This window comes from Tripterygium wilfordii, chromosome 1 (assembly GCF_013401445.1).
Source record: "Tripterygium wilfordii isolate XIE 37 chromosome 1, ASM1340144v1, whole genome shotgun sequence".
In the NCBI taxonomy this organism is placed as follows: domain Eukaryota; kingdom Viridiplantae; phylum Streptophyta; class Magnoliopsida; order Celastrales; family Celastraceae; genus Tripterygium; species Tripterygium wilfordii.
The window spans coordinates 10,250,778-10,266,154 of record NC_052232.1 but is presented as its reverse complement, the minus strand read 5'-3'; the positions used below and the strand labels follow the sequence as shown (position 1 = coordinate 10,266,154).

The 15,377-nt window shown below is 36.3% G+C and overlaps 3 protein-coding genes and 1 pseudogene across 3 annotated transcripts; 2 read left to right on the top strand and 2 right to left on the bottom strand.

Annotated features, from left to right (window-relative positions):
* The first annotated feature begins 685 nt into the window (after window positions 1–685).
* LOC119996273 lies at window positions 686–1,473 on the top strand (annotated as a pseudogene).
* A 2,227-nt stretch (window positions 1,474–3,700) lies between these two features.
* LOC119980540 (jasmonate O-methyltransferase-like) lies at window positions 3,701–6,186 on the bottom strand. The gene is made up of 4 exons (XM_038823312.1): window positions 6,056–6,186; window positions 5,168–5,578; window positions 4,416–4,688; window positions 3,701–4,067 (listed from the first exon to the last, which is right to left on the bottom strand). Exons 1-4 carry the CDS (start codon window positions 6,164–6,166, stop codon window positions 3,735–3,737), a joined length of 1,128 nt encoding a protein of 375 aa, XP_038679240.1. The 5' UTR covers window positions 6,167–6,186; the 3' UTR covers window positions 3,701–3,734.
* Window positions 6,187–11,172: 4,986 nt separating this feature from the next.
* On the top strand, window positions 11,173–12,471 carry LOC119996635. The gene is made up of 2 exons (XM_038843339.1): window positions 11,173–11,803; window positions 11,900–12,471. The coding sequence occupies exons 1-2, from the start codon at window positions 11,173–11,175 to the stop codon at window positions 12,469–12,471; spliced, it is 1,203 nt and encodes a 400-aa protein (XP_038699267.1).
* Window positions 12,472–13,213: 742 nt separating this feature from the next.
* On the bottom strand, window positions 13,214–15,377 carry LOC119996626. Its single transcript, XM_038843329.1, has 3 exons — window positions 15,094–15,377; window positions 13,423–13,755; window positions 13,214–13,336 (listed from the first exon to the last, which is right to left on the bottom strand). Exons 2-3 carry the CDS (start codon window positions 13,744–13,746, stop codon window positions 13,214–13,216), a joined length of 447 nt encoding a protein of 148 aa, XP_038699257.1. The 5' UTR covers window positions 13,747–13,755; window positions 15,094–15,377.

Below are 15,377 nucleotides of genomic sequence, written 5' to 3'. Positions count from 1 at the left end.
ATATAATAAAAATTATAGAGTCGGCCAAGACGCCAAGTGGCAGATGTGGACTCATTAGTCATTATTCAATATTATTTTTTAAAAAAAATATACTTTCGTATTATTGTTGGCCTGCAATCATACAAAATTAAAGGATACTTTCATATTAATAATTAAGATTTTTTTAAAATAATTAAGATTGTTTAATTAATATATAACTAAAACTATATGAAGAAGAAATCATGTAACTGTAATGAAAGGGATTTCTATTTGTACAAATGGTACTTTGAATAATTAAGATTGTTTAATTAATACATAACTAAAATTTTTGGTTTTTAAATTATTATTATTATTTTTGTCAAAACATACTAAGGCTCCTAAGCAACCAATATTATTGTCATTTAGATGGCGCCAAAACTGATGATTTATTTGCAAGCTCTCCAAAACATTAATTTGTGGATGTCAAGATAGTTACAACGTTAAATGGTGTCAAAACGTTATTTATAGCATTACAGCAGTTTCCAACCACTCTTAACTTTTGGGTCACGGTTATTATTGAATCGTTGAATAAATTAAAAAACCAAAACACCTACCAACCCACTAACGCATTGACGATATATATATACAAGTGTATATCTACCAATACAATCTAACAAAATAGAGATTGAGGGAGAGGAGAGAGAATAATAACACAAAGCTAGCTGCCATGGAACTAGTTCCAATGTGCCCCATGAAGGGAGGATCAGGAGACACAAGTTATGCCAAGAATTCAGTGCTTCAGGTGATTAATTCATTAAGCTTACCCCTTCAATCAAGGTACATAATTATATATGTGAATTTTAATCCATTTAGGCAAAATTTGGTGCAGAGAGAAGTGATTAGCATGATGAAGTTGAAGCCAGTCATAGAGGAAACCATAACAAATCTCTGCAAAACCAATTGCCCAACAACACTTGTCATAGCTGATTTTGGATGTTCATCGGGACCTATGCTCTATATCTAGTCTCTCAGATCATTCAAGTAGTTGAGAGAATTTATGAACACGAATCGCCCCAGAATATCAAGTGTTCTTGAATGATCTTCCTACTAATGACTTCAACACCATTTTCAAGTCCTTGCCTAGCTTTCAACAAGAGATGAAGAAACTAATGGGTATTGGACCATGCTTTGTTAGTGGAGTTCCTGGCTAGCTCTTTCTATGGCAGGCTTTTTCCCAGAAACAGTCTGCATTTTGTCCATTCTTCTGCTAGCATCCACTGGCTCTCTCAGGTAACTCTTATAATTTGTTACTTTGTCATTCAACCCAATAAATAAACTTATTGAGTTACGGCATTTCACATTACTTATAACATATGCTTACATTCACATGTGAGATTGATAATTTGACGGGCCAACAAGCAAAAGTTCAAATCCCATTAAGGGTAGCCCAAACGGCCAAACATATGGCTCAACTTCTCAATTGTATCCAATATTAGGTGTGGCAAACTCTATCTAGTTCGGATGATCGAATTTGTCTAACCCGGATTAAAACAAGTTTGAACGTAAGTTATATGTTAGAAATCTATCTTCAAATACAAAATTTTTGTCCGGTTTAACACATAAATCTTGTTTGATTTACTTGTCCATACCCTAACTTGGATTAGGTTATTGTCCGATTTACTTGTCTGGATTTAAACCAATTCAGGTTTGGTCAATTAAGTACGTCCAAAATTCAATCCTGATTAGAGTCCAGACATGTAAATATTTTGTAAACACATATTGTTGTCCGACACAGAATCGAGTTTCTGTCACCCCCACCTAATATGTGGAAAAATCAAGGAAGTGAGAGTTTATAAATTGTGGAAGCTAAGATTAGAATCCAAGACCTCCTGTTCCAATACGATCATATAATTTGTTACTTTTTTATTCAACCCAATAATTTGTTACACTATGGAGCTACTTGCTCTTGCTCTCAATCAATTGGTCTATGAGGTAGACACATGATATCCCGTTGAAATTCTCAATCCAAACACATTGAAGATATTGTTCACTTTGGGCCAAAATCCCGCAAGGATTTTTTTTTCATGGACCGTCCCCATTAGAACTTAGGCCCATGAAAACGTGCATATTAGTAGGATTAATGCCACACGGGTGTTGGGTTGAAAATGTGGACAATATCTCAAGTGGTTTGGTCCAAACCGTCTTCTCACCTTCTTCTACTTTTCATCCCTCTCAATTTCATAAAACTATAATAGATCCTTCTATGGCTCTATGATCAGCCTGTAGATGCCTGAATCTACAATCGTTGAACAATCAACGTAATTTATCTTGAGCCTTCTACAACGGGATCCTGAGGAACAAAGCGAGGTTGAAAGTGAAAGACTTAGGCACCGGTGGGGTACCTACCAAAGAACCTCCAACGATCAAGGGTCGTTCGGGATCAATCTTCTAGAGCTCACTAAAATTGATTGGAATAATGCTAGTAAATCCGAATCCAACCAGGAAGAAGAGGATGATGATGATGCAGTTAAAAACAGTGGATATAGTGTGGCAAAGTGCGTGAGAGCTATTTTTGAACCATTTCTTGTGGGTGTTGGTCAAGAGATTATGGACAAGTTGTTTAGCCGTTACAGGGAGATTATTACTACTCACATGTTGAAGGAGAAGACACCGTTAGTTATTCTCATTCTTTCCCTTAATAAGAAGGAATGATTATTATCTACGAGAGGTGATTCAGTTAATTATCGGTCGAGTTAGGCGCAATTCCAACAAAGTTCGATTTCAACTGATAACATATTCCATTCACAAAGTTTCGACCCATTCAGGCGGATGTCGCATAATGAGAGTACGGCCCCTGGTTTGGGATTGTCTGGGCTGAGAAATTTTCAGCTTATAAAAAAATGATTTAAGAGACAAAATATCATCCACCTAGTGTTCTGTTGGGAATGTGGTCCGGCCCACTGGACCTATCTGGCCCATTTCAAAAGCCCGTTTGTACTATAACAAATAAACGTTGCTTATGATTGAAATTCATTTTGTCATTTTTTAATTCCTAATTAAATAATAATAAGATAGAAAATCATTAACAACGTATAACTATAAAAATGAAATAACGATTTAGAAATTAGAAGATGAATTCAAATTGTTGAGTGAAGCATGTAATAATGCTACTAATAGGCAGAAACTGGTCGGGAGGCCCATAAGGAAAATGACATATTATTACATAAGCGGCAATGAGGAACTCGAACTTGAGTCGAGATATACCTTCACTACTTCTCAATTGAGGGATTGTTGCCCTTTTGTAATTTTTTTGTTTCTTTAATTAGGTGGCATTCATAATTTCCTAAGAACTATAAGGAAAGTAATGGGTTTTATTTCTTCTCCGGTCAATTTTCTTCTTTCTATTTATATGTCTTTGTTAACAATAAGTATAATAAATGTAACAAGTTTTATAGGATTATAATCATATCAAACATAAATTATTATATTGATATTACGTATAAAATTATTGAAAAACTTTTCTTGATATATACAATCAAACTATCATTTAATAATAAGATAAAAAAATATTAACAACACATGATTATAAAAATGAAGTAGCGATTTAGAAGATGAATTCAAATTGTTGAATGAAGCATGTCATAATGCTACTAATAAACAGAAATGGAACATATTATTACAAAAGCGGCAATGGCCAATGGGATGCCTTCGCCACCTCGACTGAGGGATTGTAGGCTTTTTGTAATTTTTTTTTTATTTCTCTAATCATCTGGCATTCATAATTTCCTAAGAACTAGAAGGAAAGTAATGGGCTTAATTTCCTCTCTTGTCATTTCCTCATCGACTAGTCTACTATAATTCTCAAACAAAGTGTCCAAAATTCCTTCTCCAAAATGTTGGCAAATCATGGTTTCCTGGATGGCCCTCACTGTCATGGCAACCTTGGTTCCATAACTTAACCCGTCTGTTTCATCCCTCTCTAGCTCAAAATTCTCCATTCGATCCAGTTGAAACGAACCTTCTCTTCTCACTTCATCTTCAATTTCATTCTCTGATGGTGCATAGAAGTGCACTTCATATGACTCTAGCTTTTCCCTCTCAATTTGCCCCTACAAAAATACAACACATAATTCGAATACCGACCCACACGAATTTATTCTTCACGGGTCGTAACCATTGGTTCTAGACCCATAAAACGTGTCATTTCTCAGCAGTTGGTATCCCAATTATCCCGCTGGGTCGGACGCATAAGATCCGATTGAATTTGTAAGCTCTACATATCCCACATGATGCTTATGAAACATGTGCGTACAACTCCGCAGCTGTGATACCAGTTGCTCATATCCCTATCATAACTGACTTATATAATACTCGGTTGGATTATGTCAATCCGACGTGGTATGTAGGCTTGACATTCTCTATTAAGTCTAGAATAAATGAATAGGATCATGGGGTACCTGAGAAACCAAAATGGCGAAGGACTGTGACAGAAGTTCCCAGAAGAATGAGTTGCCTCTATCAACATGATCTGCTCCTTTCCTCCCTAGCAAAATCAATACCATTCGTCCCCCAACATTCAATTCTTTGGACCGAGATCCCAAGAACAATGAGAAATCCTCTTTAAACTGCTTCAAGTATGCTTTCGACACCTCCGTAGGACTGGCCTTAGAAATGTAAATGCTTCCTCTGTTTATAGAATTCCCCTGCTCGTCATACAGAGCCGGAGGAATCTGCAACACATATAGTGGAAGTGATTTTTGAAAGCCTGATTATGTCCACAGTTGATTTTCATTATTATTAGGTGTTAAAAAAAACTCAGTAGAAATTGAATCGACTGTCAAACCGACCGAAATAACTGTCGATAACTCACCGAATGATTGGCTAAATTCATGTTAAAAAGCCGATCATTTACGCCCCTAATTATTACCAGTAACTACAGATGCTAGAAACAAGATGTTTGTACCATATCCAAACCTATTCCGCACAAAACAAATATAGGGACCACCTAGTCCAACATATCCTTTAGAAATCAAAGTGATGTAAACCTTGTACCTCTAGAAGAGCTTGCACCATCTAGGTTGAAACCCATGTGGGTTGGGGCTCAAAAGTGGGACAAGCCCACAGACCGACCAGGCAAATATAGAATATTGTTTGATTGGCATGTGCATTATCAACAGTGAAAGAGAAAGGAAAAGCTGGGAATCTTTACCTTAGAGAGCCAGTGCAGACTATATGAAGAATACACAAAGTGCAAGCTCTGGTTTGGGAAAAGTCTACCAAAAAAGGAACCAGGATAAGCTGCTATGTAAATCTGGGGACCCCCGCCCATCTTATCTTTCTTCAGATTCTTGCAGAAATCAGGGAGTGCGATGAACACTGAATTGAAGTCATTTGATGGAAGATCGTTCAGGTAAACTCGAACTTCTTCTGGTGAAGGATTGTTCACTGTTCTACCACTTGTTGCTTCAATGGCTTCCACTATGTCTTTGATGATTGATAATGTATTGGGTCCAGATGAGCAACCCAAGTCAGCTATTCCAATACTTATTGGTTTCGTTTCCACATAAACTTCCTCCACTGTTTCTAATGTTATTTTCTTCACCATATCTGCTGCTTTCTTCTGCATATGTCAATACAAACAAATGAATATATATATATATGTGTTTCTATTGGAATAAAATAGAGAGAGAGAGAAAAAAAAAAAACACCCGCCGGCCGGCCCATGAATTCTTCAGAGATCCTCTAAAATAACTAATAAAACGATTCAAGTGATTGAAAGACAGGACCCTTTTCCACAGTTATAGGACCGTTGCGACAGTTGTTATTAAGGATCTGTTTCGTATATTCCTTTTCCATGCGTTTTTTGTTCTTATTTTCCGAAAAACTTAAAACAACTCAGAAAACACGTTAGGTTGTTATTTTAAAAAATACAAAAAAAAACAAAAAATCACGTGTAAGCGTAAAACGGAAGGGAAAAAAACACAGAAAACAGATGCTATTCTGCTAATACCTAAACAAAAACAGAAAATGAAAACACGTAAAACGGACGCTAAGACCTTTGAGAGAGAGGGGGGGGGTGCAGAGAGGGAAGTTGGACCTGAAGTGAGGAGTTCTTGGCATAGCTAGTTTCTCCAACTCCTCCAGTCATGTGAAAGAAATTCTCCACATCCATCTTTGCCTTACAAATGTGGGGTGGTGGAGGAGTCATAGTGTTCTTTAATAGTTGAATTTGGGTTTTGTGGGTAATTACTTTTTTGGCTTCTTTCCAACATTATTTACTATTATATAAGTCATCATGGTGGTCCAAAATACATTTTAGTTTGAAGATTAGGAAGATTATCATGATGGGTTTTGTGGGTTGGGTTGAGTGTGCTAGAATGAGCCAATCTTAGATTTTTTGTTGTTTTGTGCTCCACTCAATATGGTCTTATCATGGTACAATGAATTTTACCAATTCATGATTTCACCCTTCTGATTATTATTATTTTCAACTTTTTCTCTCTGAGATATTGGAGTGGGTGTTGCGCATGGACCATGATCAATTGGTCATTGAGAAAGAATTGTGAGTCCATCAAATCAATGTTACCATATCAAACAAATAAAAGAAAATCTGTGCTAGATTGTGTCAACAAAGAGAAGTGGGTGCACTACTTTGGGGTTTGAAAGGATGTAATTGTCGGATCGGGGTAAAATCAATGCACTATTTTGACCCATCAAAATAGTACACTAATCGTTCAAAACAAAAATTAAATTCATCATGAGCAAAATTCATCATGTTATAGTGCACTAGTCTTCCCCCGACCCTCCTCCGTAATTGTCTGGTATACCAGCCGGCAACGTGTAAGCAGAAGAACACTTGTAGACTTGTGATTGATTGATTGCACTCCTTGAAATGACCATTCTCCCCACGCCTGATTCACGTAGCTTTCCATGCTGGCCCCCCAATCTCTTGTTTTGGACAAAGTCCACTTTATAGAATGTCGATAAGGATGGGCTTGCAAAGTTATTTCACAAAAGTTTAAGGGTCATTGCAGGAATTTGGTATAATACGATTAGGGTTAACTTTTAATTAGAAGTGTTTAGATTTTATTTTTTTTGGAAGCGTAAGAAAATCAAACCCAAACATCTTGGTCTTACATAGAGATTATGTCCCTGAAAGTGGGTGAATAATGTCTTTCGAAGATGAGCAATAAAAAAAACGAACGAATTTATTCTTAAAACGACCCTCTACAACTTATAATTATCTCTGATATTAACCTGTAAAATATTTTGATTTCCGTCAATTTTCTGTTATTTTTTTTGAAAATATTATTTCTTAGTTATGCATGTTTGCTTTTGGAAGTATATTTTCACGTGCTAAAAGGAAAGAAAGAGTTTCAATTTCTTTTTCTTGGGGTCTCGATGTTTCGGTAAACAATTCTTATATGAAATGCAATCGACATTGGCGATAACTTTATACATAAAAGAAGAGAGAAAAAAAAATCATGTGCGTGCTTTTCAAAAAGTTAGTGAAATGTCATTTTTACTACTTTTTTCCCTGCACCTTAGTACATACCATAATGCTTGCTTATGGTGACTGGTGACTGGTGACTGCAATCTTGTGAAGCCTACAATGGCCTATGACATATACACAGAATGATATCAATGCTACCTAATCTCGTAATAATGTCATCCAATTTCTTTCTTTTAACTAACTGATGAGGAATTTATAAATTAATAATTCCGGTGGACGAATTTTCTATCTCCAAGGAAAATCACTCAGGTCCACTGTCATAAAAATCTTCAATTCTCCCTTTAATGCTTGGACTCGCACATAAAGTTCTTTTTTTTCAACGTCTCCAGAGGCTGCAAAGTTGCAAGTTTAACAGTTCTAATGGTTCTATCTAGGCATAGGCCATGTATCTCTGTCATTGAAGTACCAATTATTATATGAAAAATATTGAGTACAAATATGAAAGACCATCCATCAAACTCATATGGGTTGGAGAGATAGGACACAAGGTTGTCAATCAGTTAATTAGCCTCTTCAGATAGCCAATACATTTGATCCAATTATTGTAGACAGTTTGCGACTCATGTGCCATTCCATTTCGACAAAAGACCTACACCCAAGTTTCATAGCTTTGGATCCTCTATCCCAATCATGATTTTATAACCTTGAACAAGATTGTACGAAGATAACGATAATTGGCGAGGGGCAGGTGTCAACGAAAATGTGGGTTTTTTCTTCGTTGGTTTTTTTATTAGTTTGTGAGGGATGACCGGAAAACTCCCACATCGCTAAATGGTGGGAATAGTGAATGGTTTATAATAGCGCAAGAATCGATGCAAGTGTCGATCCCTATAACGTGGGCTTGTGACCCAAGTGGGGACATATTTTCGGGCCCATGTTGGCTCCACTGACTTGACCGTTCCAACTTCCAAGCTAGGAATTGGTCTGTGAGAGCAACTTCAGTAGTGTTAATTTGTTAACCCAGCAAAAATTTATATTGGGTCCCATTTTTATCACATAAAAAGTCAAAGCAAGCACGTCTCTCAATACAACCATATCAACAAAACACATCTCCCAATATAACTACATCAACAAAACACAAATTCCTATATATTTTCCTTCCCACCCAATATCGTGGTCAACAAATTCTCATGCCCTCCATGTTGTCCCCAATAAAACTACACCAAAAATACAATCTTTCAATATAAAACACATCTCCCAATATGCCACATCAGTAAAACACAAAATCTAATACAACCACATCAACAAAACACAAAACCCCATACATATTTGTTAGTCCAGACAAAATAACACCATTGCAAATGCTCTGAGAACTTGGGTTTCTTGGGGAATGGGAGGGAATGCGTGAAAGCTGGTTTGAGTTGACAGAGCCAACGAGAACTTCCCTCTCTCGCTGTGGAAGGGTAACGGGCCCAACATGACTAGATGGGCTGTAGCTTAATTGGTCCAAGACTTTTTGCTTACCATTTTAATTTTCTTAGCACTCAGAATGAGGAGATAAAAGAGAATTCAATATGAGAAATTTTATCTACACATTACAAAAACATTATTTTTATATTATTTTTAATTTTTAAGTTATTACATAAATATCTTTATATACAATAAAATATGAACCCTTAAATTAAAATTTTAAAATAAATATATTTTACAAATTTAAAATAAACCCCTCTCTCAATTTCTCTTGATCTGATTAACAAGTAAAAATATATTTTCAGATTTTGATTTCCTCTCTCCAAACAAGAGACGAAAGAAGCCATGAAAAGGGATTCCTTCAATTCAAGTGCTGCTACTTCTGCTTCTTGTGGTGGCACCGATAAAGCCAGGATGTGGTCACCAACCATAATAAAAGATAGTGCAAAGCCACTCACTCTCCCTCCTATTCTTCCCCTCAATTTTCCAGAAATTGTAGAAAAGATTCACTTTTACATTAACGTTAATCTCATATGTATTCAATTATGCCACAACTAATTATTTGAGTGGAAGAAATTAAGGAGATCATAAAAACTCTTCCATTGTCACTGTGGTGTTGGAGAAGGACCACTTCAGGCTGAGGAGATCCGCAGAGAACGACGACCTTTCGGTGGTTGATGTGCCAGATCCGGTGCGCGGATGGTAGCAGAGGTAAGGGCATAGATTCTAGGAGGCGGTGAAGCTGAGAATTGAGAGGAAAAAGAGGACTGGAGAAGGACCCCTTCAGGATGAGGAGACCAAAAGGGAACGGCGACGGTTGTCACGTTTATGTGGTCGTTGTGTCATATCCAGTGCGTGGTAAGCATGAGTGAAAATTGAGATGAAGAAAAGTAAGAGAGAGAAATTTGGGTTTTGCGTGGAGAGAGGAAAGAAGAAATGACGAAGAAGAGTAAAAAAAAGACAAAAAGTAGGGTTTTGGGGGAAGAAAGAGGAAAGAAGAAGACTTAAAAGAAAGAGGAAATAATAATTAAAATTTGGGACAAAGTGGATCATTGGCAATTGACAATAAAATTTTTAATATTTTATAAATCAATGGTATAATCGTCTTTCCAATACAATTTTGTGTCTAGATTTATAATTTTTTGATGTAAAGTTATCATGCTCAAAAAATATGATAAAAACAGTATTTTTATGGTGCGTAATTAAAATTTTCCATTCAATATTAATGATGAAGCCCAATAAGATCTTGGAGCCCATCTTATTCAGGCTTCATTAAGAAAATTTTGGCCAGAGAAGCTCAATGACAATGATGAAGCCCATCTTATTAAGACCATTAAGAAAATTTGGGCCAGAGAAGCCCACAATTGGATTTTGACAAGTGAAATTGAAAGTGCTAGTCCATGTTCTCTCTCTAATTGAACGGTCACAATAAGTTAAAAACTTTCCACAAAAACAGATGGAAACTTATTAAGGTACAGAATTTTCATCTCTAAAGACTAAAAGAGTGGCACTTTAACAGTTCTATGGAGCCCATACAAGTATCCATTATTGAGATTTGAGAAGTGGAAGAGTTTTTTTGTTGTTGTTTATTTGTACTAATTCTGTATGTACTTGTGGGATGGGCCCTCGGGCCCTGTTAAGCATTATCGGGTAATACTTAACAGGATTATTGATCGGGTGACTAAATTCTTAAAAAACACCAGGCGGGCCCAACCCCGGATCGAAAATCCTGAACCGGCAGCCTGGTGTACACCTCTAGTTTTGTGTGGTAGCTAGCTATATTATATAGGTTTTGTAATTTGTATAGAAAAGCATGCATCTATTTACAATCTGTATTCTTTCTATGATTGGTACCTGTGCATGTTCTCAAGTACCACTTTGAATCCACAATGGTTCATCTAGTTTTTGGATAATGAAGGTACACCTACTTTAAGAGCATTCCCAACAGTTTCCTTATCTCTATCCCTATTTTGCAGTGCTGCAGGACCATTCTGTAATATAGGGATTCACTTTTTACACTATGCACCCAGTAGATTCTTTATACAAATTCCCTATATCATCAAATTTTGAATATTTCATGTTTAAATACCTATATATTATATTTATATGTAAATAAATAAAAATAAAAATTCATAATGATATGTTCAAATTTTAGATTTTGAAAAAAAAAATTTTATTTCAAATTTCAAAAGTGCATTCGTCTCTACATAAGATGATGTTTAGTTTCACGTTCATTTTCATCCAATAGATTAAAACATACTTCATTCCATCTAGAGTTCTTTTTGTTCTCAATGTTTCAATTTTTTCAAAGAAGACGTCAACATCTCTTGCTTGACTCTGCTGAACAAGAGGCGGTGGATCAAAATGGTTTACTCGTTGAAAGAGAGAATTCAGAGAGACAAGGCAAAACACATCGAGGTTCTGTTATCGGTCGTGCATACATTGATCGTGATCGTAAGACAGGCCATGAAAACTTGGTGCGTGATTACTTCTCTCCAACTCCGACATTTCCTCATAGGGTATTTCGAAGACGATTCCGCATGAGTCAGAAATTATTTCTTCGCATCCATGATGCTGTTGTGTCTTATGATGACTACTTTGTGCAATCTCGAAATGCAGCACACACAGAGGGTTTATCTTCACTACAGAAAGTGACTGCAGCCCTCAGAATGTTGTGTTATGGAGTTTCTGGTGATATGATGGATGAATATATTCGGCTTGCGGAGAGCACAACAAATGAGGCTATGAAAAATTTTATTGCGGCAGTGATTACTATTTTCGGTGATAAGTACTTAAGGTCGCCTACTTCCAATGACATAGCTCGTTTACTTAAACTCTATGAGTCACGTGGATTCCCAGGAATGCTTGGCAGTATCGATTGTATGCACTGGACATGGAAAAACTGTCCAAGTGGATGGAAAGGTCACTATTCCGGCCATTGTGGTGATGCAACAGTGATATTAGAGGCAGTAGCTTCACGTGATCTTTGGATATGACATTCTTTCTTTGGCCTTCCAGGCTCACTCAATGACATCAACGTGCTTGAACGTTCTCCTGTCTTCACCAATCTTATTAATGGTCGTGCTCCACCAGTGAATTTTGTCATCAATAATCATCAATATGATATGGGGTATTATCTGGCAGATGGTATCTACCCGCAATGGTCAACAATTGTAAAGTCAATCCATATGCCACAAACTCAAAAGGCACAAAATTATGCAAAAGCTCAAGAGTCTGCAAGAAAAGATGTTGAACGGGCTTTTGGAGTTCTCCAAGCTCGTTTCCATATCATTCGTCAACCTTGCAGGTTTTTCAAAACAGCAACAATGAAGAACATCATGAAGGCATGTGTTATAATGCATAACATGATTGTAGAAGAAGAGCGTGACCTATACAAATCATTAGAGAAAGGTAACTATTATTTATTTGAAGAAGTTTCTGATATATCACTGACTCGTGAGTATGAAGATTTTGATTATGACCAATTCATTAAGGGAAGTCAGAAGTTAAAAGATAAGACTCAACACCGTCGTCTTCAAGCCGATTTAATTGAGCATCTATGGGAGAGGCATGGAAATATTGAGTACTAGATTAAGGTTGTCATGTAATGGACCTATTTTATTAGTATTGTCTAATAATTCGTTTCATGTAATTTCTTCAAATTTTTGTTTCACTTGTTCCAATAACATTGCTTTTCCACGATAGATTCAGGTCCATATACAACAATAAATGGCTCATGTGCCGCTTCCAACACATCTGCTTGTGACATCCCAAATGCACTTAAATTCACAAACAAAAAGATTAAAAAAAGTTTCAAAGTAAATGTTTGAAACAAGATCCTGAAACAAACACATCTTCTAAAACAAGTCCAAATAAAACTTAATTTAATACAAGTTCAAACTTAAATTAAAACAGGTTCAGGGGTACTACTTGTTAAATGCTTTTTCGAAGATCTTCCATTGCTTCATTTCAATGTACTTTCGCTGCATCTCATTCAAATTAGACATGTCAATAGTCATAACCTTCTCCTCTTTATGCTCCCGATCAAGCTCAAGCTTTTCCCTCTTCAATTGTAGATACTCGTCCATTTTTTTACTATCCTGCATGATGACATCCATCTTCTGCTCATGAAACTTTTGCATCAATTCTTGTGATTTTTCGAAATTAATGCTCGTTTGAGATTCTCCACTATCTTCCACTTTTATTTTTTTGTTCTTCATTAGCTCCTTTCCAGCCTTCCTACCAACTGGTCTTTCTAATTCTACATGACCAGAGGCACTCACATCGTCTCCTAAATTTATAGACTCTGATGCAGCTGTGCTTCGGCTCAAACTAGGGGTGCACCACTTCTGTAATCCACTTCGGAGAATTCTTGAGCGCTTGATAACAATGTAAAAACTTGAAGACACCTCTTTCCTTCTCCTCAGTAGACCATGCTTTAATGGCTTGATTAAGCTACAAAATATTGATCAAAATGTCAATATAAAGCTACAACTATCTCTGATATATTAAAGCAATGATCATAATATAGGCAAGTTTACCTTGTCTTGCTCAGTCATTCCACTCGGATTCGCATACTCAATGCTCTGAACAATTCCAGAAAACTTTAAGCATTTAGTCCGGATAATGCTGAATCGATTGATTATTGATTTCTCCGGTCGATAGGGATAACTACTTGCATTCGAAAGATACTCTCTCCACACTCGAGTCCAATATTGTTCTTTTGCTTGATCAGTTCCAATCACGACATCTTCACTAGTATGTTCCCAAGCCGCGATTAAAATGAGGTCTTCCGCTACCGTATAATTTTCTGCCTTTCTAACTTTTGGCTTGTCCATGCTTTCATCATGCATTTGAGTCTCCATATGATATGGCTTCCAAGCAAAAACATATGAATATAGACATGTGAACATAAAACTTCACATTGATAATTACAAACAAAAGCCACAATCACAATACAAAAGCTTCTACCCATAAGTGGCCATAACGCATCATGATGGATTGAATTAATTCACTGGTATGGCATCATGATGGATTGAATTAATTCACTGGTACTAGACTAGTAGTAGTGATAGTGAAAAAGACTGGGTAAGTTCTATGAAGAGGAACTGAATGAGAGCAACGATTGCTATTCCTACAAAATATATCTAGCATGTACATATAACAAAAGGAACCACAAAAACAAAGACAAGAAACCAAAGGGAGAAAACAGGACAAGGAAGCAAAGAAAAAAGAGTAGCATTTTAAAACAGAAATCGTAGCAAAAGATAATGTAGTCAGAAAGCAGAGTTGGCTTTGTAGATTAGACATCAACATAATCAAGCTCTTCATTACTGCTGATAGAAAATTTGAGACTTCAAAAAAATATTCAACTCTACAGATGGCAGTGGAATGGAGCCGAATCATCACCCCTTTACACTTCTTTTGTTTTAAGCAGCGTAAATTATTTTGTAGGACCAGTCATTTGTACTGACTATTCATCTCCCTTTTGTTTCTAAATTATTCTTCAAGCTCTAAAGAGACATCCCGCATTCCTGCTGTGTGCATGAAAAGGATATGTTTGGAGTCTTTAAAACTGAGAATAATGTTGTCAGCTCCAAGCAATGTCAAAAACTATCTCAACCTAAACTACCCAAAATTCCCTATGGGTTATTCCTATCCAATATTTCAACATTGATAGCCACCCAGTTGTGGTTCAACTAAGTACATCAATCATAACCCATAGAGATGCACACATACTATAGTGCATTGTTTTATATGGCATACTATCCAAGCAAGTGATTTCACATATTATGTTCAAAGAATCAAAGCCCAGATTATATATTATGTCCTCGTTTTACACATCAAAATTAACCCCCAAAACCAACCAATGAAAAACCTATATCAGCAAAAAAAAAAAAATAGAGATTCAAGACAAGTATAAAATTTCTAAATATTTAAGAACACCTTCGACATAAGGTACTCTTGACACAAACTTCTACACAGCAAAGGCACCATCACATGAATCCTTTGAAGAGTAAGCGAGAAGAAACTACACGAATGTGCAGAAGGTAAATATTGAATATTTGTCAAAATCGAAAAAATTAGATCTCCCTAAAATCAAAACATGCAGTCAAAATCAAGAACATTGAACCCTAGATTTTATTGTTTTGAAAGAATATCTTCAAATTAGATGATTTCACGATTCTTAGAGATGAGACAGAGGCAAAAACCTAGTGGAGGAGGGCTGTTTTTGTCGATTTCTTCAGTACGACACCCATGGAGAATAGAGAAAGCACTGGAGAAACTTCGAATCGTATGTCGCGAATGATCTCCACGATTCGTCTCCCCCTTAGAGGGCTGACGTGTCAATTTTTTTGAGGTGTAAATTGTAATTTTACATATGTAGGGAGCGCTTTTTTCACTCCCTCCACCTGGGGACCCAAAACAGACGTAGAGAATGAAATAGAGATACATATAAGGATAAGGATTCTGCTGGGTCATGATTTTTGGATGT

Coding starts and splice junctions, on each gene's coding strand:
- LOC119980540 (XM_038823312.1), bottom strand. CDS start 6,166: ATGACTCCTCCACCACCCCACATTTGTAAGGCAAAGATGGATGTGGAG. Junction 5,579..6,055: donor CCAAGAACTCCTCACTTCAG/GTCCAACTTCCC, acceptor TGACATATGCAG/AAGAAAGCAGCAGATATGGT. Junction 4,068..4,415: donor TCGCCATTTTGGTTTCTCAG/GTACCCCATGAT, acceptor GTATTTTTGTAG/GGGCAAATTGAGAGGGAAAA.
- LOC119996635 (XM_038843339.1), top strand. CDS start 11,173: ATGTTTCAATTTTTTCAAAGAAGACGTCAACATCTCTTGCTTGACTCT. Junction 11,804..11,899: donor CTGTCCAAGTGGATGGAAAG/GTCACTATTCCG, acceptor TTGGCCTTCCAG/GCTCACTCAATGACATCAAC.
- LOC119996626 (XM_038843329.1), bottom strand. CDS start 13,746: ATGGAGACTCAAATGCATGATGAAAGCATGGACAAGCCAAAAGTTAGA. Junction 13,337..13,422: donor GAATGACTGAGCAAGACAAG/GTAAACTTGCCT, acceptor AATATTTTGTAG/CTTAATCAAGCCATTAAAGC.